The sequence below is a fragment of the Drosophila montana genome, unplaced genomic scaffold, assembly GCF_035044405.1.
Source record: "Drosophila montana isolate Dmon_TW-CO22-7 unplaced genomic scaffold, ASM3504440v1 contig_2178_1, whole genome shotgun sequence".
Classification (NCBI taxonomy): Eukaryota; Metazoa; Arthropoda; class Insecta; order Diptera; family Drosophilidae; genus Drosophila; species Drosophila montana.
The window spans coordinates 229,558-256,974 of NW_026997075.1; the positions used below are offsets into that span (position 1 = coordinate 229,558).

A 27,417-nucleotide genomic window follows, 5' to 3' on the forward strand; every position below is an offset into this window, starting at 1 on the left:
CTTAGATACGGGCATTATGAAAACGTTGGGTCTGCAAGGGTATTAAATCTTCGACGTGCCTGAGAGATCCCTTCTTTCTCGTTTTATATTAAGCTAACTTGACCAAACTCGAAATTTACTAGTTCCATTTGGATCCTCACTGCTTTAGAACAGATCGGTCGAATAGTAGGCTCCTTTTCTGTTTTCAAAGATATTTTTATCAAACTCAGCATTTACGAGCTTCACTATTCTCACATATTTGTAAAAGGCAAGTGTCTAGAAGGGTATTAAATCTTCGGCGTGCCTAACCGAGACTGCTTACTTTCTTGTTAAATTTCTAATTATTTAGTTTTAAATATTCCATGCACCATGTTTAAATTTACGCTTGTTGTCGCCTGCAACTGTTTTTCATATCCTTTGAGTCCTTGTTCAATTATGCCTCAAACACACAAAAAACAATAGCTTACAGCTTTCACTGTTTCAAAAAAATAAAACAGGCGAAGAGAAAAGTCCAAAAAAGAATTTCGGATGCATAATTCTTGTGGTTTGCTGCTTTGGCGTCCTTCTGATTACGCCTTTGTGTTGCTGAGCGCTGAGTCCTTGTCCCCTTTGATAAGTTAGTCCTGTGGCGGTTGTTGCATTTGTTTTCCCCCAGTTTCCCAACTGCAGCTGTGGTCGCAGCTGTTACCTGCAGCATTGCGTGGGTGGGCCACACAGTGCAGAGTGCAGGGAGCAGAGTTTCGGGGGTCTGGGTCAAATATCCATCCATCAATCATTTCGTCAAGCAGTGCATGACAGACATGCAGGCCAGACCGCAAACAATACATCAGCAGGCCACAAAGCGATGATTGCGTCGATGATCGATATTCACTTTTCGATAGCCGATAGTCGATTGCCGATAGTCGTTGCTCGTTAACACATGTTGTGTGAGGGGTGGGGAGGGGAGGGGAGGGAGTGGAGAGGTGATTTACTTGTGTGTGCATCGAATTTCTTTGTTGGCACACATTTCCTTCCTTCGGCCCGCCCGGCACATGTGATTTCTGCTGTTTTCCGTGTGCATTTTCCATTTTGCAACATATATTTGTTGTTGTTATTTTCTATTCCGATTACCGCCTGCGCCCGCTGTGCACCAAATCGAAAGGCTAGCAAAAATGTTTCCTTAATCCAAGTGGGTCTCATGCTTTGAATGCCCTTCTACATGGGCGAGTGTTCGTCTGAGTCTCTCTCCCTCTCTCTGTCTCTCTCTCTCTCTCTCTCTCTCTCTCTCTCTGTCATCTGCTGCCTTTGTATCATTTAGCTTTCTCTACCTATTGCCTTCTCGCTTTATTGCTCTGTGTGTTGGCGATGTTGTAAAAAGTTTTATTTGTCGCTGATTTGAGTATCGAGGCCAACGCCTATGTACTCGTACTCGTATGTGCCCCCTTCCCCTCCTGTTTGCTTTGTTTATTTGAGTCAAAGCACAAAACAAAAATGCAAAGTAATGCAATTTATCTGCAAAACTATGCTGCCACGCCCACAGCAGCCCATGGTCTCCTCGTCTTCTCGTCCTGCTCAACAGAGTGGAGCGCAAAGCAACAACAAAAATAAGCAACATGATGCACAAATTACATTTGAGAATGTACTTGTAGAAAAAAAAAAAGAAAAAAGACACCCACCAAATAAAACAAGACACAAAAACTGAATGTTGGGTGTCGCAACGATAACAATTAATTTGAGTGAACATTATTGTGGCTGTTTTAGTAAGGAAATCGGCAACCAAATAATTTCAATTTCATATGTTAGATATTCATTCATAAAGTTCAAACATTCGTTTGCAAAACGCACTGAAATCTAAACTTAATGTTTGCAGTTTTTATTTGCTTAATTTTTTTTGTGGTTTCTAACTTTCAGCTTTAGCTGCGGTTCAAAAGTGAAAACTTTTTATGGCTTTGCATAGAGTTGAAATTCCTTTGAGACCCAAAATTTAACAGTAATTATGTATAGCACACACGCGTGTACATATGTATGTATATGTATGCATGTATATATGCTTGTCTATACGAAACAAAAATCTTGAATTTAACTGGAAACAAATTAAATAAAATATAAATATATGGAATTCTAAACGTTGCTTAATTGTAATTAAAAGTAGCTTAATTTAAGTGGAACAAGCATATTTTTGACAAGTAAGAGTTCTTTAGTCGGGTTGCCCGCCTAGGGGATACCCTGCACCTTCTTCTACCAAGACCAAATGCAGATCGCTTTCAATGAAAGTTATTCGATTTATATATACTATTTTAGAAGCTACATGTTAAATTTGTTTTCTCCAAATTCCAAGTCTCCAGCTCTTATATCTTCTGAGATCGACGCGTTTATATATAAGAATGGACATGTCTAGATCGACTTGGGTATTGATGCTGATCAAGAATATATATACCTGTTACATTCATTTGCACGCTTTTTATCCGTTTGCCTTGGGTTCTGGGTATAAAAATAACTAACTTTTATTGTCAGTTTGTTATGTTATGTGTAAATACAATATATTTATATCAACAATTTCTGTGGCATAAATCATATTAGTTTGCCGAAAATATCTCTAAAAATGAATTAAATTTATTTAAATTAAGTTTTCTTTTTGCTTTGTAGCAACATCTGACCATAACCATATCAATCATAACCATATCAAATATAAAATCAAAATATTTGGCAATATTTACGGAAATAAAAATGGCAAGCGATAATTTAATACAAATAAATTTGTTTAAATTGTGTTTAAGTTAATTGATTTCCTTGAATTTATTATATTCCTTTTGGGCTTTAGATATTGCTGACTTTTATGACGCACACAGGCTAAATTAAAGAAATCCGAGTCTACTTTCAAGCTTGTGCGAATATGCAAAATGTGTGGGGATAATAAACTGTTAAATATGTATGCCAGTTTGGCCAGAGTTGCCTCAGCTTGTTGCCACACAACAAATATTTAGCACATTCACACAAAAACACACACACACACAAATATGTATATATATATATATATGTATTTTGTTTGGGTTTCGCCTACTCGACAATAGCAGCAGCAGCAGCAGCAGCAGCAGCCCGTGAGTGTGGGTGTGTGTTCAGGTTTAGCGGGGGGCACCTTTGTGTTTGTCGTCTCTGTGTGAAAATATTTCTATGTCCTTTAATAAAAATGATAAGTCACAGCCGGGAATAACAGAAATTGTGAGCACGGTGAGCTGCTTTCGGTATGGCGGGTGTGCAGGGATCGGGCTCTATTGTAATGCTAAAACTCAGCAAGGCTAACATACACGAGTGATTTAATTAAACGACAGACTCTTACACACACACACACATCTAACACATACACATGTTGTTTTTCTTTTTGTACAATTGTGAATTTGTGCTCGAAAAATACCAAAACTGTGCACGATGCACATTGCATTGGTTTTAGAATTCAATTATTTGTCATCAAGCTGAGCGTTGATATGCACTCGTTTATGGACAAAGATTTGATACACAAAAATGTTGTCAACAGAATTGCCTGGAACAACACATCAAAGTCCGCCCATGCCAACAGAAGTACATCATGCTTCATGCATCGTTGGGGATCGCTTTAATTGCCCGAGCCCACATGGTTTTTGTGCATTCGGTGGAAGTCTAGAAATAACGACTGCCAAAGGATTTTCAATCTTATTGTTTCAAGTCAAATCAATTGTCCAAAAACAAACGAACCGAAAGCCAGACCGAGACTTTAAAATATCAAATTTGTCAACAGAGATCAAAGCACGAGCCGAAGCTAAATGCAGGAAGCTGGTTCAACTTTCGGAGCTAAAAAAGCGTGATGGCCCGAAGCGAGAAAGATAGCTAGAAGCATCTCACCGAGTGCCTGGGAAAGTACATTTTAATGGGAGCATCTTTTTTGTACAGTCCAAAGTCTGCCAGTCCGATTTCGCAGTCCTACAAAAAAACTCAAACCCAAATCGTTTCACATGTCACTTCAATCGATCGTTTGCACATATATTCTTGTTTTTTTTTTTTTTTTTCAGCTCGCTCTTTTTTGCCACACTGTCGAAATGGGAAAATGTGGCAACGAGTCGTTAACTTAGCCGTCGCTCATCGCCTGCTCGTTTATATGTCCCGGCCTGCGTAATCCTAATGAACGTCCTGTCCCTCGGCTGTTGCTGTTGCTGTATGCTGTATGCTGTATATCCTTATGGCATAATTGCTATATAGCACACTTTTTCTCTGGCTTAAGGCTCAAGGCTGTAGGCCTTAGGCAAAGGGTGCTCAGTGCTCTGCCCCCGTTGGCATGCCAGTTCAGCGACTTTTACGCGTCATTGCCGAGGGTGTTGCCACAGCGCGTTGCCATCCAATGGCTGCCGATTCCACACCCGATGCCTCAGCTGATTGTGTTGCCAGGCAAAGGCTCGTTCATCTTCTCTTTAATTGAACGCACACAGTTTGAGGCAGTCTGTTTTGCTCTCTTGCTGATCTGTCTGTCAACTCGACTGTCAACTCGCTTAACTAGTTTATGGACATGCCGAATACTAAACAACAAACGCGACAGACAAATCAAATCAAATATAGTTTATATCTAAATCCTACTCTGTTCATAATTTTAAAAAATTTCTCATATTTCTTGAACTTTATTTGCATGCGTTTTCAATATTATATTATATTCTTTTTTATGTCCAATAATTATGTTATTTCATAAGTTATTCCTCATTTCAAATAGAGAGTATGGAAGTTAATACAAACTTCCTCAATTGTTTTCTTCGTATCTTGTTTGTTTCAAACTACTTGACTTCACTGTACAGTCTGCACTATCAGCTATATTAATGCTTATGTGGCATATTGCGTATACGCCATGAGCGCTGCTTACAATAAACGACCAAAAGCGGTCTGTTTGACTTATAGCATGTTGATAATTTATCTAGGGCTCGTTTGGTTTTAGCTTTAATCAGAAAATACATAAATTGTGTGTTGCTTTTCGCAATCGGAATGCCAGAATGCCAACTAGTTATCTTTGTTAAATGCTCAATATTAAATTAAACATAATTTTGAGGCGCATTTAAGCGAGCGACTAAAGATGATAAATGGTCCACGGCTGACTCTGGCAACAATACGGTTCAGAAAAAAGCCAATAACGCCAGAGACCCACCGGCACACACAGACCCACCGACCCACCGACCCACCGACCGACCGACCCGCCGACCCACCGAAGAGCAGCTACAAAACCCAGCGGCAACAACAAAAACATTGAGACAGCAATCAGCAGCCGCGCGGGTGGCTGTGGCGCCCCAGATAATGCGTATTGCCGAACGGCGTGTCACTCAGTCAGCCAGTCAGTCAGTCAGTCAGTCAGTCGAACAAATTGAGCCACAGGATGGATTCATCCAGCGCAGACTCAGCTCGTCAGTCATTCAGGAAGAGTGCGTTTACTGAAGGAAGACGCTTGTAAAACTAACGATAAGCGTCATGTAATTTGTGATACGAGCGTTTACGGCCCTAGGTGTTTTTGTCTGCGTGTGTGCGTGCGTGTGTGCGCGCGTAAACAAACTCACATTATGAGGCAGCAAATTGATTTATTGTAGTTTATTTTATATATATATATATATGCAAAAAGGTGCCCTCCACCCGAAAATAGGCTGAGGGCGGTGACCTATTTGGTCAATAAACTTGAAAAAAACACTTTTTTATTGCTCAATTCCTATCGCTGCCAAAAGATACATCATTTATTAGCTATTATTAGCTACATACAGACAGCACTGTTATTTGATATGGCTGAAATCGGTTAACTGCCGAAACTTATTGATTAGCATGCTACAACTTAATTAACTCTCTACATCGTGCTGTATGGCCATGAATTATTCACTTGCCAGCACTGGCGAAAACGAATTACAATTTACAAACGAATTTACAATTTTTAATCTACAAAATATCATTAAATTACATAATTAGCAATTATTTAGTTTGCATTGTTTCGCCGCTCGTGGCTTTATCTATTAAAGACGAGTAAGAGGTTCTAGTCGGGAGCTCCCGACTAGGGGATACCCTGAACCCTCTTCTTCCGACAGGCGATAGGTATCAAATGAAAGATACTTGATATATGTATATATACTATTCTAGAAGCTACATGTAAAATTTGGTGATTTTAGCTCTTATGATTTACCAAAATTGCTCAAAAAACAGGATTTCGATATTGATTTTTATCGATTACTTGGAAATCGGCAAGTTATCGAATATCGGAAACAAACTCGATCTGCGCGGGTACTTGGAGGACCTTCAGCTAAAGCTTCAAATTTCTCTAGCTCTTATAGGTTCTGAGCTCCTTGCGTTCATACATACGGGCAGACGGACGGACGGAGAGACAGACGGACATGGCTAGATCGACTCGTCTGTTGATGCTAATCAAGAATATATATTCTTAATGGGGTCGGAGATGCTTCCTTCTGCCTGTTACATACATTTGCACAAATACATAATACCCTTTTTAGCCATTTTCAATGGGTTCAGGGTATAGAAAATGGTAATGCAATCAATTTGCGTATTATTTTAGAAAATCAATTTAATGTCGAGCTGACAATAATTTGTGGTGTGTCAATTTTGCGGCAAGCACTTTTGGTCATCCCATCGATGGTGTCAATTTTGGGCTTGATTTTTTAATCCAATTACAGTTTCTAACGCCAAACGAAAGGTTCACTAAATAAATATTAGGCTTTTATACCATGAACTTATTGAAAATGGGTTAAGTTAATATATGACTTTTACAAATAAGTCGAATTATTAATCAAAACACTTAGCAATTAAAACAGACAATTAAAAGCTCGCTCTTACGTTTTCCTTGTTGCGTTTTATTTTTAATTTTCGTTACAACATTTAATTAAAAGTTCTTAAAACTATCTTTACAAGATCTGTTTGCCTTTTGCAAAAATTTGTTTTGTTGCGAAAATGAAAAAAACAATATTTTTTTTATCGGCCTGCAATTGTATTGATTAATTGTTTTTGGTGAATTATTCGATTATGGAAGCATTAACTAGATTTTTATGTACACATTTATATTTAACCTTCGCGTAAAAAATTTTCTGCTATAAAGATGCCTGCCAAATATCTTGCGAGGCGACCAGATTTGTGTAAACCAGATGCGAGTAAAACCTGAAGTTTTATTCTTTACAGATAACACTGTACAACGACAACTACGGATAAGTCAGCTAAGACAATAATAATAATATTATTATTAATATTAAATACTTTGATAAAAGAATATTTCTCCGACTGAGTAAAATGTTTTCGGCATTTTAACGCCCATTTGTTCTAGTTGTGATCTGTTCTACGTTGCCGATCTTAGAACTGTGTTAACTAGCGATCGAAAAATAATTCTAGTTAATTATTGGCGTAAATGTAAGCTGTTTATTTTGTTGATGTTACTTTGTGTTTTTAGCATAAGGACAGTAACTAGTTACTTTTAAATACTTACCTATATTAAAGTTTTTAATTTTTCTATTCTTATGTATCAAATACTTGGATCGACTCTCTTTTTGTAGATCATAGGTTAATAAATAAATTAATTCAACAAGTTGCTCATCTCCATAAAATTCATTTTCTACATATAAACAACTTTTGCAATCAATTAAAATGTATATGAATATAATTTTGTCATCTATAACCTAATCGTATATCGCAATGTTTTTTTTGAAAAGATCAGCTTCCAGTTCATTAGGTCTGCTTAATCTGGATATTTCAATTGCAAGTAGGCTCAGCTTCGGCTGCAGTAGATGGAAAAATTGGTCGCCTGCCAAAATGGCTGTGCTGTTGTGGCAAATCTAACTGGATGTCAGATACACTGTGATCCTTTCGGCTAGGCCCGCATCCTGGCCTCACATACACACACACACACATACATATGTAATGCGATTGTGCCTGCCGGTGTGTGTGTGTGTGTGTGTGCGTGCGTGCCTATTTATGCATTTGTGGGTCACAGCCTGCATCGTCCGAGTGGACAGTGACGGAGAACGACCCTGGGCCTGGGGCTCGGTTCCATTGGGACATATTTTATATTTAATGCAAGACATTTGTCATGCGGTTGGCGCATTTATTCAAAGTATTTGCTGCAATTTTAATGCCAAAATGAAAGCGCAATTTCACATACCAAATATACACACATATGTGTGTGCATATATACATATATGTACATATATATATATATATATATATATATATATTTGGACACCAAATGCAGCGAGTCACATTGTATGTGCCCTGCGCCTGGCTAACTATTTAAAAATGAATTTATGCGAACATCTGTATGTGTTTCATTGGAAGCGCCACGCACAATATGCTGAGAGCTGTCTGATTTATACATACATTTGCATATACATACATATATATATATATGAGCATCTATATAGTCAGATGGAGATATGTGTAGATCTAATTCGTATTTGTAACATTTGGTAGAAAAAAAAAACACACACACACACACATACAAAACATGAAATATAATAATAACTACAATTTTGTCAAAATTTCTTTTGCTTTATTATCTTTGTAGGGCTTGGAATTTGGCAGCTGTGTGAGACAAATTGAATCAATTTTTGCAAATATGCAGGACATGGAATAAGCAAATGAAACTCTTCAAAGACAACGCTACCGAAGGGCATCAATAAATAAATGTGCATATACTTGAACATAATTTGTTCAGTATAAGAACAACAAAAAGCGAATAAGAGAAAAAAAAAAACACACACACACATACACAAGCAATCAAATTCTATTTTCAAATTGAATTTTAAATGCACTCACACACGAGGCAGTAAAGACGCTTGACTGCTTGGACGAGCGGAAGAGTGGGGCAAACGAGTGCGGGCTGAAAGGACATAACGACAATATTTGCCATCAAAATCGAAATCGAAGTAGTGACAAGGCAGCTACTTGTTAGCCAAACAAAGTAATCAAAACTTGCCGAGCAGCAGCAAAGCAGCAGGATCCGGGCAATGCGAATGCCGTAAACAAGTTCAGGAAATATATGGAAAAAAAAAAAATAAAATAAACGGAAACGCAGCTTTCGATAGCCAACATCAAACAAACATTGCCGGAAAAAGGGCCAAACAACAGGGGCACAAAAAACACACACACATACACACAGAGAGAGAGAGAGAGAGGGAGAGCGAGAGAGTGAGACAGTGAGAAATAAATATAAAACAATTGTGGCACGAGTAACAATCATAGCAACAATCAATCAGAGTCCGAATCGTATAAAGATTTCGTACCTGCATCTAAAACCAAAGCGCAAACAATACAAACAGAAATTCCTGTGGCGTTGACAAGTTAAATAGTCAAGGTCAACGGCCTTCCGCCATTCGGAGATGCCACAAATGTGGGCAACCAGCCGTTGCTTACAAACACCGTGCCGTGCCGCAGACAGAGGCTGAGAGACGCGCCGCACTCTCCAATACACGGCCAGCGCCGAGTCTTGATTTCCGGCCAAGCAACAAACCTTCACCCCCCCCGCCACACAAACACACACACACACACACACACACAGACACCGACACACACAAGTGCACAACCCCTTGCCGCAAAGAACATTTTTTGATAAATGGCAGCTAGAGTAAAAAAATTTGTGGCAAGCCAAAAGTAAAAGTTTTCGCTTGCTTGCAAAATTGAAAGGCAAGCAAAAGGTGGCGCAGATAAGGGCCAGCAACAATAAAAACAACAACAACAACAACAATAACAACCGTCCCATCAGGAACAGAAGTGGCATTAGCAAGCGTCAGCCTCGACTTTGATAACAACAGCAACAGCCACAAAAAAAAAAACAACAAACAAGAGGCAAAAAAGTAAGAAAATAAAAAAACAATTGCCGTTGAAAATTGTTTTCGTTGTCGTTCCGTTCGTCACCCTGTCTCCGACTCCGACACCCTGTTCCCCGTCCGTGGCTTGATTCTGGTGGATTCTGGTTATTGATTCACTGTGGCAACCGCCACCCGCCACACGCCGCCCGCCGCCCGCCGCCCGCCTACCGTCGCCACCGTCACCGCCTGATCGATGCGCCATATGTCTGCCTAACGGACGGTGCCACTTTGCCAGTTGGCCGCATGCCACAGGTTGATGCTGAGGTTGGCGCTTGAGTTTGAGTGCACCGAGCTTTGCGTTTGAGAGTTTGAGTAATTGTGACGTCACAACGTGATAGACACTGATAGCGACTGACGAATGCCAATCGAAACGGGCTCTTTGAATAAATGAATGCCCTCAATTGGCTTTTAACTGCAAACAGAGCAGAGAACGCAGCTGCCCAAGTTGGCAGCAGCAGCAGCAGCAGCAGCCGGAGAGCCATTCCCAAATTGATACACTCAACTAACGAAATGCGTCTGATTGTGGCCATTAGGAGAATGGGTGCCCAACGGACGCACACATCAGGCACAGCCAGTGCCGCCGCCATCACGTGTTGGCTGGCCTATGCCCTGGGATTTCTAATTTTGCTGCCAGGTGAGTGAAAGAAATGAAATAACATGATAATAATAATAATAATCGACTAAGACCATATATAAACAGCTGCAAGTGATTACTTCCAAGTTGATGCCCAAATCTTTACAAAACTAATTACCAACACGCAAGCTATTAAATTAAGTAGCCGCTCCTGAAGTCTTCTTCAGGCCAATTGTTAACTGTTTGAGCTCTTATTTCCCTTTTATTAAATAACTATTATATTCATTATAATTCCTAGTTATACGTACAAAATATGTAACTATTGTTAGATCTTGGGGAACGTTTGATCCTTTTCTATAAGCAAAGTCCTGCTAAGAATTTCTGAGTTATTCTTTAAAAACTGGTCTGAATATGAGCTTGAGCTTGATTTTGTTATAAATCTCTTCTCAGAATTTCCATCTACAAAAAATGATTAGTTATGTGCCTTAGTTTGGGGCCAAAGTTATTATGTTTGTTTTCAGGGCTGGGTCTTCTACAAAAGTTTTCTATTTTACGAAAATTATTTGCTTCGGGCTTCCCTTGAGGCTTCGGTTCATAGTTGTTAATAAAACCTAGATTATATGCTTATTTTTTGCAGTGCATCAAAAAGCATTAAACCCCATGCACAGCAATCGATTTGTAATATTTATTTCGATTCGATGGTAATTGACTGTTCAATTACTTAAGAATTTAATTGGATTGAATTGCCAAAAAATGGCGACTGTCATTCAACAAATTTGTTTAAATATAGCGGCAATAATTGGACGTTAATCAATGCTAATTACACTTTTCAATTGCCAATTTATTTTAATTTTATTAGCTTTTTAAAGCCACACACATATATATATATACATATATATATTCGGCCAAATCGCTTGGGAATTTCTTTTTTAGCCAAGTAGATGCTGTTTCTGGCCATTTGGGCAGCAGCAAAAAAGCTAGCAAAATGCGGCGTGGCCCTGACAAATGTTTATTACGTATACGCAGCGTGGCAACAAATTAAACATGACTCGTTTTGCGTTAATGCTGGGGGCGATGCTCGATATGCCACTCGCCGCACTGTGGGAGGCAACACGCATAGTTATTGCTGCTGCTTTTGTTGTTGCTTATGTTGTTGCTTTTGTTGTTTTTGTTGCTGCTGTCATTGCGCTGACTGTGACGCGCTGCCGGATGCTGATGGCTGATGTGAACGTAAATGTGTATGTGAGTCTGCTGATTCTGACGACTGGCAATTTGTTTATTTGATTGCATTTTCTGCACTTGTTGGGCGCTGGGGATTTCTGGCGCTGGTTTGAGGCAGCGGCAACTGTTTGCCCGACTGCGCGCACAAATCAAAGTCAACTGCGGTAAGTGGAACGACAAATAAAGTGCACCCGTTTTATGGAAGCAACGAGTTGTTGCCATCGCATTTTGCTGCTGCTCCTTCTGCAGCTTCAGCTGCTGCTGCTGCTGCTGCTGCTGCTGCTGCAAGTAGCCCGTGGCCCAATACAATTGGATATCGCTCAATGCTGACTGGCAAGCAAATTTTTGGATCCTTTACATACGCAACGAAGGACAATTAGATTGATGAACGTCGATCCGAGACACGTTGATTGCGGTGTCAGCAAGAATGTGCAACTCTTGCTACTTGCAAAAAGATTCGGCCATAATGATGAGATTGATGAGCTAGTACTTGAGAAGATAGCGTATACTTCATCTAAAGGATGCTTCAAATTTATGATACCGATGATAGATGACAGCAGCTGCTAGAGATAAATGTTAGATACTTAAGCCAGATGATATGGGAACTATAAGTAGTTGGCTTGTGCTTAAAACTGTTATTGTTATTGCCAATGTTTAGGGGACATTTGCATAAGCTTGACCCCGTGCTTCATCAAAATACCGCATTCTGCAGCAGCAGCAGCATCTGGACATTTCTTTACTCACTTTGCTCGGTGGCATCATTCCGAATTGCCGGCTTTTGTTCGTCGCATTTTAGTTATGCATAAAACAACTTCTGTGGCACGTTTCAAATCATTTTGCTTGAATGTTGTCACCGTCCTGCCTCAAGCCAACCCCATCAGCTGCCAAAAAATCCCCTGAATTTTTCGCTCAAAGCTACTTGAAAATAATTCTCGTTATTGTTGTTCTTGTTGTTGCCTTAAGTATTTCTGCATATTTGCTGTGTGTTTCTTTCAGTTTTATGAATTTTTGCGACGCTCACCCACACACACACACACTCGCACACACACATATACAAACATGCTTGTATATGTTATATGAATTCCAGTCGGTTTTTCTTGTTTCTTTTGTCAACCCGGTTTTATCTTTACCCATGCACAGGTGCATTTTTTGCGAGCTTACACACAGGTCCCCAACCAGCCAGACATTCACATCTATATCCACATCCACATTTAAAGCCGCATCCACATTCAGGGGCCAGGTGCCAAATGCTGACCGGCTTCAATATGCATGCTAATTTTGGGCTCCCACTGACGCGGACAAAAATGCCGATTCCAGTCGCAGTCCCCCCCTGTGCACACATACCCATTCGAATCCCTTAACCCATTGTCCGTTTCCACTGGTTGCCTCAATTTGATTTTAGGCATAAATATTCATGAATCGCTGTCTATGCGATTGCGATATGTCCTGCCATGCCGTGTCGCGCCGTGTCCTGGCGACTGTTACTGGAATATATGCTGTCGGTCTTTTTGCTGATAAAACAATGCAACAAATTTCAACAATAACCATTTTCATAGCTCACAAAACTGCAATTCATGCATTGTTTGCCATCGAAGTGCCAACTCGTTCTATTGGAGTTTATGCACACGAATTGATATGTAAAATGAGATCTAAAACCCATGGGAATATTGCAGTCGGATGCTACTGACTGCCTAATACTCTGTCAGATATCAATTTCCCATGCATCCAGTGGACGTAGACCAAATAGTTTTTGAGTCGATCTTAGAGTAGCTCGATCTTCAGTAATCTTTTCTAGCCCTAAGGCTGTGGCAGGCACAGATTTGTCCGATTTGTCCAATAAACTCTTTCCAGTCTGTGAGCGAGCACAGTAACTATTTAATTCAAATAATAATAATAATAATAACTTATGCTTAATAATAATAGCTTATCGTTAAGCTAACACGCACAGGATGCTTTTGAACGTATACGTTTAATTACAGATAGACTTGCATTTGCCATATATGTACATACACATATACATATTTTCATTTGCTAGACATATATAGACATATGCGCAGATATCTGGTTAACGCTTTGTCGACTCCAATGCGTCGCGCACGATCAACTGCAGCTCCTTGCGCACCTCCTCTGGGACCAAAGCGCGTGCCTTGGGCACTATCTCGGCGTGAATCTCTTCATAGGTAACATTTCTGGCACCTCGCTTGATCAGAATGCTGCGTATCATCTTTCGTATCGAATCATACCAGCCGCATTCCTGTAGGCGCAGCTGCAGCAGTTCCCTCAAAGCGTTCGGATTGTTCACGTCGACGCCAGACGTCTGGACTTCATCCGTTGGGGTTTGAGCGCTTGTAAATGATTCCTGGCTGTCGGCCATAATTTCAGAGAATTTTGCTTAATTTGCTCAGTTATTTACAACTCAAATGACAAATTGAAGATTTGACAACAGTTTCGCAGCCAACTGGATGTGAGATTTGTGTCTAGTTCTCAATATTTAATATCGGCAAGTAGGTCTCGGCTCCTTAACTTATTGAAAGATTTTACTCTTCTTCTGAGTCTAACCGAAAAGGAAGAATCTGGAAAAAGAATCAAAGAAGCAAAAGATCTGATCGCATTTTGGAGATTCACACAAAGATATTTTATTTGCGGTTAATTCTTTTCAGCTTGATCTGTCGGATCGAGGGCTTCGCGCACGCGCATTTGCAGCTCCTTGCGCAACTCTTCGGGCACCATGGCACGTGCTTTTGGTATTACCTCAGTGGCAATATCCTCGTAGCTTACATTGTTCACACCGCGCTCGTCGAGAATGTTGCGTATCAGTTTTCGAATGTCGTCCCGCCAGCCGCATTCCTGTAGACGTTGCTGCAGCAGGTCCCTCAAGGCGTCCGCAGTCTCGGCGTCGAGATGACTGGGCTTCTCTTTCTCAGATTCGATCCTACTAGCGGTTTCCTTGCTGCTGTCCATAATTCCAGAACCTTGTTGAATATAAAATAATGAAAATGCTTAGTTTAAATCAATAACATTTAAAATACGTAGGATAACAAAATTCCCGAAGCCAACGTGATGTGACGCTTGTCTAGCCAAAAAGACAAACGGAAGTACATATATTGCATTTTTGGTATCGATATTTATACCCTGAACCCATTCAAAATGGGTCAAAAGGGTGCATTTTTGCAAAGCTATATAACAGGCAAAAGATAGCATCTCCGACCCCGTAAAGCATATATATTCTTATTCAGCATCAGTAGTCGAGTCGATCTAGGCCGTCCGTCTGTCTGTATGAACGCGAGGATCTTAGAACCTATAAGAGCTAGAGACTTAAAATTATGAACTCAGATCCTTCTAGTACCCGCGCAGTACGAGCTTGTTTCTGATAATCGATAACTTGCCTTTCCAGCAATCGATTAGAGTCGATTTCGAATTACTGTTTATTGAGCGAATCTCTTATGTTTTAGGATTTAAAGTCAACAAACTTGATATGTAGCTTCGAGAATAGTTTATTCATATATCAAGTATCTTTCATTTTATGGCTATCGCCACACTTTTTAAAGCAAGCTCTAGCTCAAGCGATTAGCTGGCATGATAAGCCCGAAATTGATTGATTTGATAGCATTGACCTTGACCACATAATTGTCAGTCGTTGTAAACACTGTTTTCAGTGCTGTCAGGTGTATTGTGTAGTGTTTCGATTGCCGCATTGCCATACCAATTAAAATTGCGCTATTTGCAGTTGGAATCCACTTCATAATAAATAACTGATTTTGCTATTCATATGCCGCGTTTGCTAGTTATTAGCTAATTTTAAAACGTTTTTCATTTGCACCCACTGTTTAAGTTGGTTGGTTTTCAAAAAGTTGTTCTAATTAGTTGGCTATTTTGTTTATTTATTTAGTATGCAATGTAGCCTGTTTTGTTGAACATTGTTGCGATAAATTGCAGAAATTAACTCGCATTACGTATGCGCAGTGTTGGCTGCTGCAGCCAATGCTGATTACGCATTGTTGTTGCTGATGCTGCTGCTGAAAGAGAGAGAGAGAGTGCTACAAGTGCTTTGGTTTCAAATCAGGGCATCATAAGAGCGATAGCAGCAGCAACAGTAGTTGATAGCAATAACTGAAAGCACTGTAAGCGTGTTGCGTGTTGCATGTCGCCCCGCCCGGCCACTTAATGCCCGCCCAATTAATGCAGCTTAGCGCCTGCTGCCGCTGACAGAAGGACCAGCAACGGCGAAGCGAACAGCAAAATCAGGAGGCAACAACAGCAGCAAATACAGCAGCAGCAGCAACAGCAGCAATAAGAAGCGTCGCCAACGCAACTTCATGGCGTGTTGCAATTAAGTATGACAAATTACTTGACAAGTGCCTCTGGATGCCGCTACAATGTTCAAGTTGCTCTTCATCGGCAACGCCTGGCTGCTTCGCTATTCCTGTTGCTACCGTAGTTGTTGCTGCTGCTGTTGCTGTTGCTGCTGCTGCTGCTGCTGCTACTGTCAGTGTGCCTTGGGCGCGTTGATGCGTGCTTAGTTACTGACACTTGTCGTCTATGTGTCTGGCTTGCCTGCCTTTTATGTTCACATATGTGGTAATTTTCTAATGTTAACCAATAATGCGATTTAATTACTACACCTGCGCACCTGCCACACATTGTGGCAAATGAGTCGCGCTTGATGCGCATTCGTTATAATTATATATCTTTCTGCTTAATGAACAGAAATAGCGCTAGCTATTATCGAAGTGACAGCTAAGTGAAATATAACAATTTGTGAAATTGACTACGGGTTAAAAACAAGGCATACCTACGACCTTAGCGATGGATGTTGTAAAATTGATGAGATACCTGCGTATGCCTTTTTCAGCTAGAGTTTTAAAATTTCTTTAGTAGCCGAAGGCACGAAATTTTAATTGTTATCCTTACAACCTTGTTGGCTCATTTTCCACATATGGCAGTGGATTTTATGCAAGGAGTGAAATACGTAGGAAATTAATGTTTGTGAAGATCTCTGGGGTTGTATCTGAGCGGGATTGGTAAGACAACCCGTTTTCCACAAATTTTCCACTGTTTCGGGTGGAATTTATAAAAACCAGCTTAGAGACAGTTATTTCATATGACTTCAGCTTTCTAACAGTTGCGGTTTCGGGTTGTGCATTATCAGACGATCAATCGGTCAGTTAGAGTATATATTGTTATAGATATATTTATATATACACATATTTATTTATGTCTGCCCTCTATTTGGTGTAATGTTCCAACTCAAGTCAAATTGGCAAACTTCTTTATTATCTCATTATCTGTTTCTAATTTTGCAATTGAATTAAAAAAAATATTAAATTAAAGTTCTTTGCCTAAGCTTCTAATTGTTGTAGATTCAGTTTGTGCGTGCAGCTTGATTCTGCTTCATCGATAACTGACTGTGCCGAAACGATAATAATATGTCAACTACACAATACTGCAAAACTATCGATAACATGGCTGTGAAAGCACAATTGACATCGATATCATCGATATGTATTGCAACTTTGAATGTATTTGAAAAGTGTTGTTGTGGTTATTTTTAATTGGCAATTACAAGACAAGCATCAATTAACTAACTGCTAGTGCAATGGTTAGTTTCGGCATTGCGCTCGTATTGATTGAAGTAATTTGCAATTAGCAAGGTCTAATTAGCTAGCCAAATGTTCAATTATTCAGCTCAGTGCTGCCGAATGCCAATGGGAATGGACATGATATGTTGTTTTCTGGTCAGGTTCGCGCTGAAAAATATAAAAACCACTTTTGCCGCATTCCCGACCAGCGAAATTGAGTTCAATGCTCAGTCGAGCCGAGAGCAATGAACCGAGTGGCAGGCATAGCAGTTGGCATCGGCATTGGCAGCTGCAACCAGAGCTTGGCAAAAACACCGAGCACCCACACAAACACACAACATACACCACACACAGACACACAGACACACAGAAACATAGCAACACAGAGCCTGCCGAGATGGGCTTGGCTGAAGCGAGTGTCGCCGTCGAATGGGTCCGCATCCATGTTTATATTCAAGTCAACGAATCTGCCGGCCAAATGCCTGTGTCTGCACACTCACACACACACACACACACACACACGGCAAAGAGAACTCGGCTAAGCAAAGCGCTGCCACAACTGTTACCCCTGCCCATCAGCTGCTGCACACTTGCCGAACACTGGCCGTTGGGCTGTGTGGCAGCCACGCCCATTTTTGTCAGTTGCGGCGCGCCTGAATAGTTTTGAAACGGGCAGCCGCTGCAGTTCGGCGTAGTAAATTTCAATTTGGCAAACGTGCAGCGCATTTTCTTTCCTTCTGCTTTTTGGCTTAAGCTTGTGAGCACAAGCTGCCAGCGCTGCGTTATTCAATGCGTTAGCAGCTCGGCAGCTGCACGTGCAACTGCCACTGCCACTGCCACTGCCACTGCCTCCACTTTACGTTTCATCTTACCAAATTCAATCTCTCTTCTTTTTTTTTATTTGTTTTTTGTTTGCTGGAATGCAGCCGGACTAAGCAGACTTAGCAACGGTCTGCACTACCCGTTGCCTGAGCCCAGGCTGTGATGTCCTGGCAGCGGCATCATCAAATTCGCAGCCAAGCGAATCTTTGTCAAGAAGAACAGTCTGACGTTTTTTTTCTATTTCCTTTCTTTTATGAGGGATATTTGTCGGGCGGCACGCGCGTGACACTAAGCTCCCAGCTGCAGCCACCCTCCAACTAGCCCCAAAGCCGGCATCGATGTTGGTATCGGTATCCTTGTCGGTGTCGCTGTGCAGCTGACTGCATGCATTCTTTCCCAGCAGCTCTCAATGTACGTACACAGAAACGACACTAGACGGTCCAGTAGGGAGAAACAAGCTTATGGCCCAGCACTGGCGCCTCAATATAATAATGAAAATGCAAATTTCAGCTGTACGGTGCTCTTTTCCAAATAGCCCTATTTGTTAATAAAATCTTTTGATCTTCAGAATGGGGGCTGGTATCGCAGCTATTTTAATAGAGAGACTCGGCATCACTTTAACGCCAGTTCGATACAGCTGAGAATTTTAAAGCTTTTAGTTAATTATGCGAATTCATAGTAAATAACTAACATAGTTGGAATTAGTTTTAGAAATTTGAACATTATTATCTAAGCTGGGCTTTCTTAATGTAATACATATATATTTAATATATTAAGTACAAACATCAAACATTAGCCTTTGACAACATGTTCTCAAAGGTTATTTCGTATAATGCCCATATTAGACACACTCTAAATGTTAATTAATTTGATTACATCTGAAAAATCACAATCGCGAACAAAGTTAAATAGCTTTCATTCTTAATTATTATTTCGTCGGAGTGTCATTCGGTTTCTGTATCCATGACAGTCCCGCCGGAACACCCACAGGGGTTCCACTTTAGATCAATGTTGTGCTAAAGCAAACCCCTTTTATGCGCGTACCCAACCTTTGATAATCACATGTATAAATATGTAAATTACTTCCGAAGCATCGTCGGGGGTCAGATAGCAAAAATTTGGAAATTTATATAGTCGCGCTCGAATGTCTTGTCAGCTTATCTTTGCTCATCTGAAAATCATGTTAGGAATGCATGAATTTGCGCAAAGGCCATAAATTATAGGCCTGGCTGTTGGGCTGCGACAAAAGCATCCTTTATTATCCTGTCATACGCATGTCGACAATGTATGCGCACCAACATGTTAGCAAAGCTGCCGCCACTGGGGGTGTGGACACAAACCGATCAACTCACACACACACGCACACCATATACTATCTACATGCATTACCAGGCACTGGTAGGCACCTCTCCGAGTCACAGTATGGCATCAAATTCACGCCAAATAGAAATAGCGACTATAAATGCCGGCAGCTAAGTGCAGCCGTCGAACACAGACGCTGCTGGCAGGCCAGGCCCCCACTTTACCAGCCATTTCCTGTATTCTAGTTGAGGCACAGTGGGGCGAGACTGCACAAAAAGCAAGCAGTGCGTGAAATGTTGTTCCTTACACAACAAACACATCTTTAGTTAAATTTTAAATAAAATTAATAAGTCTTCTTTTTAATTTTAGTTTAGTTTATTTCGTTTATTTCTGAAAACCGTTCTGTAAGGAACTCGTTTTATTATTATTATTTAATTATTTATATTAAAGTCTGATCTTTAGTTTAATTAATCAGTCTTGTTCTTAATTTTATTGAGGCTTTTGTCTAAAGTTTAGTTTATTAATGTTCTGATAATCGTTCTTTTAAGTAATCTATTTATTACTAGTTTTTTGATATTTTTAGTTTAACCTAATTTTAAATATAACACATGCTTCTATGTTCAGAAACTTCATATTATTTGTCTATGTATGCAAACATATTTTTTATCCGTTTTCTTTTCAATTTTATCTTAAAAGGGTAATAAGAAAATACCATATAGTTAATGAAGGGGTTGGTATCGAAGATATTATTTTACACGTCCTCATGATAAATTTCGCCAGGCAGTTGAGCTTACAAGGCATATTATAATTTAACACCTGTTAAAATTAATTAAATATATAAAATGGTTTTCATTATCAATCAAATTAATGAATAATAACAATAATACTATATAATAATTGATGTGTCAATTATCTAGCTGCAATTGTATTTTAAAATTTTAGTCTGATATTTGTTAAACGAGTAGACTTGACACTGTCTAATATTTACAGGAACTTTATATTGATTGGGTATTCTACTTAATTTTGTTAATCCAATTCATAAATTTTGCCAGCCAGTTCAGCTTACAAGGCAAATTATAATTTAATAGAGACTTTAACTACCTGTTTAATATTCCATAAAATTAAAAATGGTTTTCATTATCTACCAAATTAATTAATTATACTTGTTGTTTATCTAGCTGAAATAGTATTTAATCAGTTTGGTATTTATTGTATGAGTGCGCTTTTATTTTGATTTTCGTTTTTAATTTATGATCATAGTTAAGTGCTTTGGCACCACTGTGCGGCCCCAGATTGGCTGCGGTTTAGTTTCGCGTGTATTTGATTGCCCCTTTTGCCGCGGCAAAGATTGTGCTAATAAATCAAAGTGTTTTGTTATTGTAGCCACTTGGAGAGTGCGGCAAAAGGCGCATTCGATGTTGGGCCCGCACTTTGGTCCGTTCTCCCCCCCCCCCCCCCCCCTACTTAGGGGGGGGGGGGTGCCCGCATTTAAAGCCGCTGTCGTTGCTGTGCCACATGCCGCAAAGTGGCACAATAAATGCAAGTGCAACTCAAAGGGCCAATATGAGAATGAGCAGCCACTCAGATAGAAGCTGTAAAGCTGTTAGATACACGTGAGATAGAATAGAAGCAGTTTGCAGCAGAAAGCTGCCAAGTTCAGTGAATGCGAATTGAAATCAAATCAAATTGAGTTGCATTTGCTGTTGCTGTCGCCGTAGCTGTTGCAGTTCCAGTTGCAGTTGCAGTTGCAAATGCAGTTACAGTTGATTTTAATGTTGCAGCTGTGCAACATTGCCACACTGTCAGCTGCCTGTTTGCGCTGCATACTGAATTAGCCTCTGACAGTGATTTGATTTGATTGTGCCTCCGCCTCGTTGTGTTCTTAAAGACATATAGTAGATCCTCCCCTCGCCGGAAACAAATTTGCTTCCGTGCAAATATTTAAATGAATCACAATTATTTTAAATAAGAAAATGCCAGGCAACATTTTGTTGTTGTTTCGTTACGAACAGCGTAATTATTTTTGGCAAAGTTCCACTCGCAAACTTATCTAATTCAATATATCATTTCACGCTTGTCTCTCGGCGAACCGATCAGATTTTCGAAACCTCGGGGCGGCAACATTAGTCACATTGATTTTTGCATAGTTTTCGACATGCCTCACATGGCGCAGCTACTGTGCGCGGAGCCCATTCGCAAAGAAAATTTGTCAAAGTCAAAGTAACTTCCATGTCTATCGATTTTGAGCGGCAGTTAAATTGAAAAGGCAGCACAGGACGTGCACAAGGATGGGCCGGAGGAGAATGGTGGCGAAGTGGAGATGCCTTAAAACTAATTCAAAAACATTTCAGGCAACTTTGAAGCGGTTGCTTCTAAAAGAATGTGACGCATCACCAGGGTGACAGGCACACAAACATCTCGGCCCGCCCCCTACGCCCCAGGCCGACAGACTCTTGGCTTCACTTGTATTTATCATAGTGGGCAACCCGGCTGAGCTATGGACTAGTGGGCGGCAGCTAACGTGAGTTAGCTGCTAAATAACCGCAAAGTTGTTCCACAGTTGAAACTGTTGGCGGTCGATTAAAATGTCTAGAGTTTGTGTGCTCGAAAACTATGCACCATGCAACTCAGACGCTTCTTCCTCCTGCCCACCGACCCTTTTTGTGGCTACAACACGAAAAGCATTTCAGAAAGCCGTACGGCATGTGGTGGCATCCCAAATGCATTGTACGCTAAATTATGGCTAAGAAGGCGCTGTGCTCAGTCTAGCTGTGCTTCCGGCATAAGCGCTTGAGCGTTACCTGGCTCATGGAATTCCCTGTCTGTATAGGATTTCGATGCACTGATTTATATGGCAACCTAGTTGCATATCAATCTCTATGCGGCCACTCGAAAAGTTTTCGCACAAAAAAACCTGCTGAGAGACTCATGAAAGTCTCATATGCGTGATTTATTACCAGGGCTGCGAACCCAAAAAGGAGCTCCGTGGTTCGGTTTACGGCTCGAGCCGTAAACGCGGGCTTTGGCATAAACCTTACTCTGTCAGCTACATATACATGTGCTCAACATATTAATAAAACAATTCAACTTTTAATTTATAACTGCCCGTTGTTCTGAAAATATTGCAAGCCGTTAATATTTTCATCTACAAGCTGTGGGCTACATTTGAATCTCTACCCAAAATTGGCATCTACCAAAAATGTTTGGCTTTGTGCAATGGCTGGGACCAAAGTTATTTATACTATGGAGCTAAGTTAGTCTTAGATTTATTTTAAAAATATGTTTAGCGTGTTTTTTTTGAGCAACTTGTTTGACTAAAGGTGCGGATTTGTAGTAAGAAATAAATTGCAGTTCCGGGCTCAGAGCCCTGTATATAACTCAAGCTATAGCTAACACACAACGTCGCATTTTCAAATAATAACTAAGCAATGTTAAGCACTTAACATTGAGTTAACATTGCTTTTACATGTAAGTAGTTGGACCTAGTTTAAGTCAGCTGTAAACATAAAATGAACAAACATTTTCATCAAAGATAAAATCACATCAAACTATATATATAGATATATCAGTAATATGAGATATAGTATATGCACGCTTTACGTTTAACGGCATGCTCCGGCAATGTGTGTATAAATACATTACAAGCCATCTAGACATTGTCAGTGGGTTATAATGTTATTAAGTGGGATATAATGTAAGTTGGCGTTAGGGTTAGCTTGACTGAATATCTTTGTGGTTGCCGTCTCAGCTCAAAGGAAAGCGGTGAGAGGGGGGGGGGGGGGGTGAAGCGCTGTCATTGTACTGCGGAGCATTTTTCACATTTGCACAAGCAGGCAACGCCCAATGGCCCAGACCCAGGACTAGGCCGAGTCGCACTCCAGCCACATGACACCCCTATACGCCCCGCTCAACGTCTCCAGAGTTTGCCTTTGTGTTTGCTGTTTGTTCATTGGGGGCTTTTGCCGTTGCCGTTGCCGTTGCCGTTGCAGCTGCAGGGGCCAAGCGGCAAATGAGGAAGTTACGTGCAGTGCCGGAAGATTTCAATGAAAACTAAACTACAAATTTCAAGCGCAATACAAAGCGGTTGCGGGCAGGTCGCAGCTGCCAACTACCCAGCCAAGCAACCGAACCAACCCGATCACCCACACACTCTCTTTGAGTATCTATGTGTTTGTGTGCCCGCATGGTAAGCTCATTAAAGTCTTACTCACACACACCGTGAATATTTCATTAAATTTGCATTGCTTGCTGGGGCGGCAGCACGTGTTTTAGGGTGCGGGGATATGTGCCAAACATTAGCATAAGCATTTCCACGAAAAAACCCTCAAATAAAAAACGAGAAAAACTAACAAGAGTAAAAAAAAAATATATATATATATATAGATATATATATAAAATACTGAACAAACCGAAAGAGCAAAAGCGCAAAGGCACAGAGCACGCCGCGAGTAGATTTACAACAAGCGGTGAGCGTGGAAGGGGGGGGGGGCGGGGCACAAACAGAAACATGGCTAAGGACACGACTGATGATGGCCTGGGCTGGAGATGGGCTCTGATGGAGCTGAAGCTGGGACTGGACCGTGGAGCTGCTCGTATTTAATAAATTATGCAAAGTAACCAAGTTTTTTTCTCATTTTTTTTTTTGTGCTGCGCCTGAAATGAATGCAATGAAAATAAACCAAACAAAACCAAAGTCGGCCGGCTGGCTGCCTGCCTGCATGCGCATATTGGTGGCGTGTGGGCGTCATGTAGGCGTGGCCCACATTCATTGTAAACTACATTGGCATAGGCGTGCATACACATGCACAGCCATGAGACGGGCGGATGCGAGCGCTTTGTTCTTTGTGAATGGTGAATGCATATCTAATGGATTAAACGGCTGCCAAATGTGGGTTGGGTCTGCGTTGCGCCTGGCCGCCACTTGGCTACAGTCCCGCATTGCAAGGGACTCTGATTGACAAAACACACACACACACACACACACGCACACACGCACACGCGCACACTCTCTTATCGCCCACACTCTCTTATCGCCCACACCTAGCTCAAATAGTGCTGTTGGCGGTGTCAGCTTTGGTATCACTTCTCGCACCGAGTGTCTATCAGTGTAACGACAACTGCTCGCAGTTAATCTAGAAATACCCTGTATTTTTAGTTTGATATGTGTCATATCAGCTAACAATTTGTAAATATTACATTTCAATTTAATTAAATTAAATTAAATGCAGTTTCTGCTTGGTTTTGTCGGAACAAAGAATACAATATGCCCAGCCGTTCGTTGCGTACACGGTATGCAAATTACGGAACTGTCGCAGGAAATGAAGATTGAATTTCCAGCTGAAAGGAAGGCTCATCATCCAGTGATGAAGTAAACGCTTATCAAATTACAACAGTGGCCACTGGCTGAATGTGTCTCGCCCCCTTAAGCGCAATACTTCTATCTACCTGGGCAGTAACAAAAAAAATATAAGAAAAATAAATCGAACAACGGAATTAAATACTCAATATTACGTATACGTTATCGAGCAACGAATGGCCGCGCAGGGAAACGGACTGGGTTTTGTTACATATTAATTAAAATGCGTAAAAATGTGAATTTAAAAAAAAGTATCGAATTGTGTTGCCAAATAATTATTGAGTCCAAGTCAGAACTAAATATGCTGCATAAAAGTTGGTGGCCATTTCACAAACTTTAGCTAGTTGAAATTCTGGCAATGGATTTGGACTTTTTTCTGTGAATAAAATATGTCGCTTAATAAATAAAATAAAGAAGGCAATTAAGACTGAAGTAGCAGCGACTGCCAAAAATGTATTCCCCATGGCAAACGGTGCAGTTGTCGCAAAGTTATGAGATTTGAAATGTTGTAAAAAGAACACAGAAAGTAAAATGAGAAAAAAATATATATATAAATATGCATTTGTATCTAGATATATGTGTGTGTGTGTGTATATGGAAAGCATCACATTTGGCCAGCACGAAACGAAAAAGATTCGTTAGCAGGCGAACAAAAAGCAATTTTGTATAAATAAACGTAAACGGATATGTAAATAATAAATAAAACACCCACATCCACACACACACACACACACACACACAGACACACACATCCGCAAGCACACAGACATGGCAAGGGTGCGAGCGAGCCAGGCAGCAAGAAGTATAAATAAATGACACTAACATGTCCTGGGCATGGCTTGGTGGCCGGGCAGGAGCGGCAAAATTTCAGCTTGCATAAAAAGTTCCATTGAATTGAAATTTATTTACGATATTTATTGAGCATGTGGACAGCAGGACTCTTGCCCGAGCACGACCGGCAGATACCCTGTCCCACAAAAAACCCAATGCACAGCCATTTAAGCTGCAAAGCAAGCGCAATAGAGCTAAGTCAACACTGACTGTTATATGTATGCGTCCCACTCGGTTAGCCCAACCGCATTTTATGGCTGTCGCAGTCGCAAGTCACAAGTTCAAAGTGTGCGAGTTGTTGCTGAGTTGAGACTGAGCTGAAAACTGTTTTTAGTTTTTGTCTAAGCTTATTTTTCAAAGTTCTCAAATGGAATATTAACATTGATGGCGGAAGGAATAGAGAAAAGGCCTTGAAAAAATATAAATAAATCAGCAAATCTAATTGATTTTGAGTTTCAAAAACAAATTTAAATGCTGCAAAAAGAGAGTCTTAGTATGTATTTTGAACGAGTATGCAGCAGACATTTAGATTAAGTAAAGAACTAAATAATTTACGAAAGATCTATAGTCGCATATATACCTTGCACACGCACACTCGCATTTACAGGTCACAAGGCACACCAGTAAAAACACGATTGAAGTGTTTGGACTTTTGGCTGCAGAAGGCGTCGTCTGCCAACTCGCATTAAGCATTTTAATGACTGCGGCGTCTTTGGCCAGCCAAAATGTATTCACGAATGTCTTAGAAAACACCAAGCCGCATAAGTAGCTATAATTTTGCTAATTTCAGTACACACACATACACACGCACACAGAACTGAGCTCTGTCAGAAAAATAAAATACACTTGAGTATTTTGATGCTCGCATAAGTCAACTAATGCCAACGACAAGCGTAGCATTATGTGTTCTACTGCTGCTTCTTCTGCTCTTACAGGATGCTTGCAAGTGGGTTTTTTTCTGTGTCCTTTTCTGCTGTCTCCTTTGCCCTCTCTCTCTCTCTCGCTCTCCCTCTCTCTCGCTCTCCTTCTTTGCGATTGCCCAACACACATTCGAGCGTCTGGTGTCCCAGTGGTCTTTATGATGGCCCACAGTGCGTATTAGTAATTAAAATCATAATTAGCTCATGTTACAAGCAGTTTAGTTTGCGACATTATCTTTCAGACCTGTCGTACCATTTGTATTTATTACAGTAGTTTCTTACCTTACCCTCCGCCAGAGTCCTCTTTAATATTATCTTTTTACTACCCACCTTCTGGCTCTGGCCATGCAAATCATTTAGATAGCAGTTAATTTGATAAAACGCCCACAGCTTCTGGCAACTGAAGACGGTAAAGTCTGTGCCGTAATCTGTTTCCGTTTTAAATTTGAGGAAACACGAACTTGATTGCTTTTCCAAGCTGTCAAAAATCGGGAATAAATGAAAATATTCCAGTTATAAGCCTTTTATTAAAGTTTAATTGCAGTTATAAAGACAATCGCATGTTAACTTTAATTGAAAATATAAAACAATTGGAAACTTTAATGTTTTTGCGTTTTGCGGAACAGCCTTAAATATTGTACAAAAGCTAGTGCTAGCTTTAAGGCCGCGTGCATTTGGCTGGCAATTTAAGGTGAACACAGATCTTATTAGCTGTTACCCTGGCAACTGGCAATATAGAATAGCCAGAGAGCCAACCTGTGATGTGACTTATTGTAATTATGTAAAAGTTGCACAAAATAAGCAGAAACGAGATGTAGAAATATTAAAGAGCACAAATTTAAAATGTCTTCTTCGATCATTGTGCAATAAAATTGCGCCAGAAACAATCGAGTTTTGCCATTATTTAAGCTCCTCGACACGTTGTGTGTGTGTGTGTGCTTTGAGCATATCACAATATGTATGGAGCAGCAGAGCTTGAAGCAGTTTCAACAATTGCTGGCAG

General features: G+C 40.4%; 2 protein-coding genes across 5 annotated transcripts in view; one reads left to right on the forward strand and one right to left on the reverse strand.

Annotated features, from left to right (window-relative positions):
- LOC135427294 (neuronal acetylcholine receptor subunit alpha-7-like) overlaps positions 1 to 27,417 on the forward strand; it is a 170,586-nt gene that overhangs the window by 34,785 nt on the left and 108,384 nt on the right. For all 4 annotated transcript variants that reach the window (XM_064680723.1, XM_064680720.1, XM_064680721.1 and 1 more), the window contains one exon: positions 8,507 to 10,443. In XM_064680723.1, coding sequence (XP_064536793.1) covers positions 10,197 to 10,443 — 247 coding nt within the window. In that variant the 5' untranslated portion in view covers positions 8,507 to 10,196. The remainder of the gene's footprint in view (positions 1 to 8,506; positions 10,444 to 27,417) is intronic.
- LOC135427449 (enhancer of yellow 2b transcription factor-like) lies at positions 13,578 to 14,046 on the reverse strand. Its single transcript, XM_064680970.1, has one exon. The coding sequence runs from the start codon at positions 13,976 to 13,978 to the stop codon at positions 13,670 to 13,672; it is 309 nt and encodes a 102-aa protein (XP_064537040.1). The 5' UTR covers positions 13,979 to 14,046; the 3' UTR covers positions 13,578 to 13,669.

Excerpts from the sequence above, each read along its gene's own strand:
- LOC135427449 (XM_064680970.1), bottom strand. The coding sequence starts at position 13,978 with ATGGCCGACAGCCAGGAATCATTTACAAGCGCTCAAACCCCAACGGAT.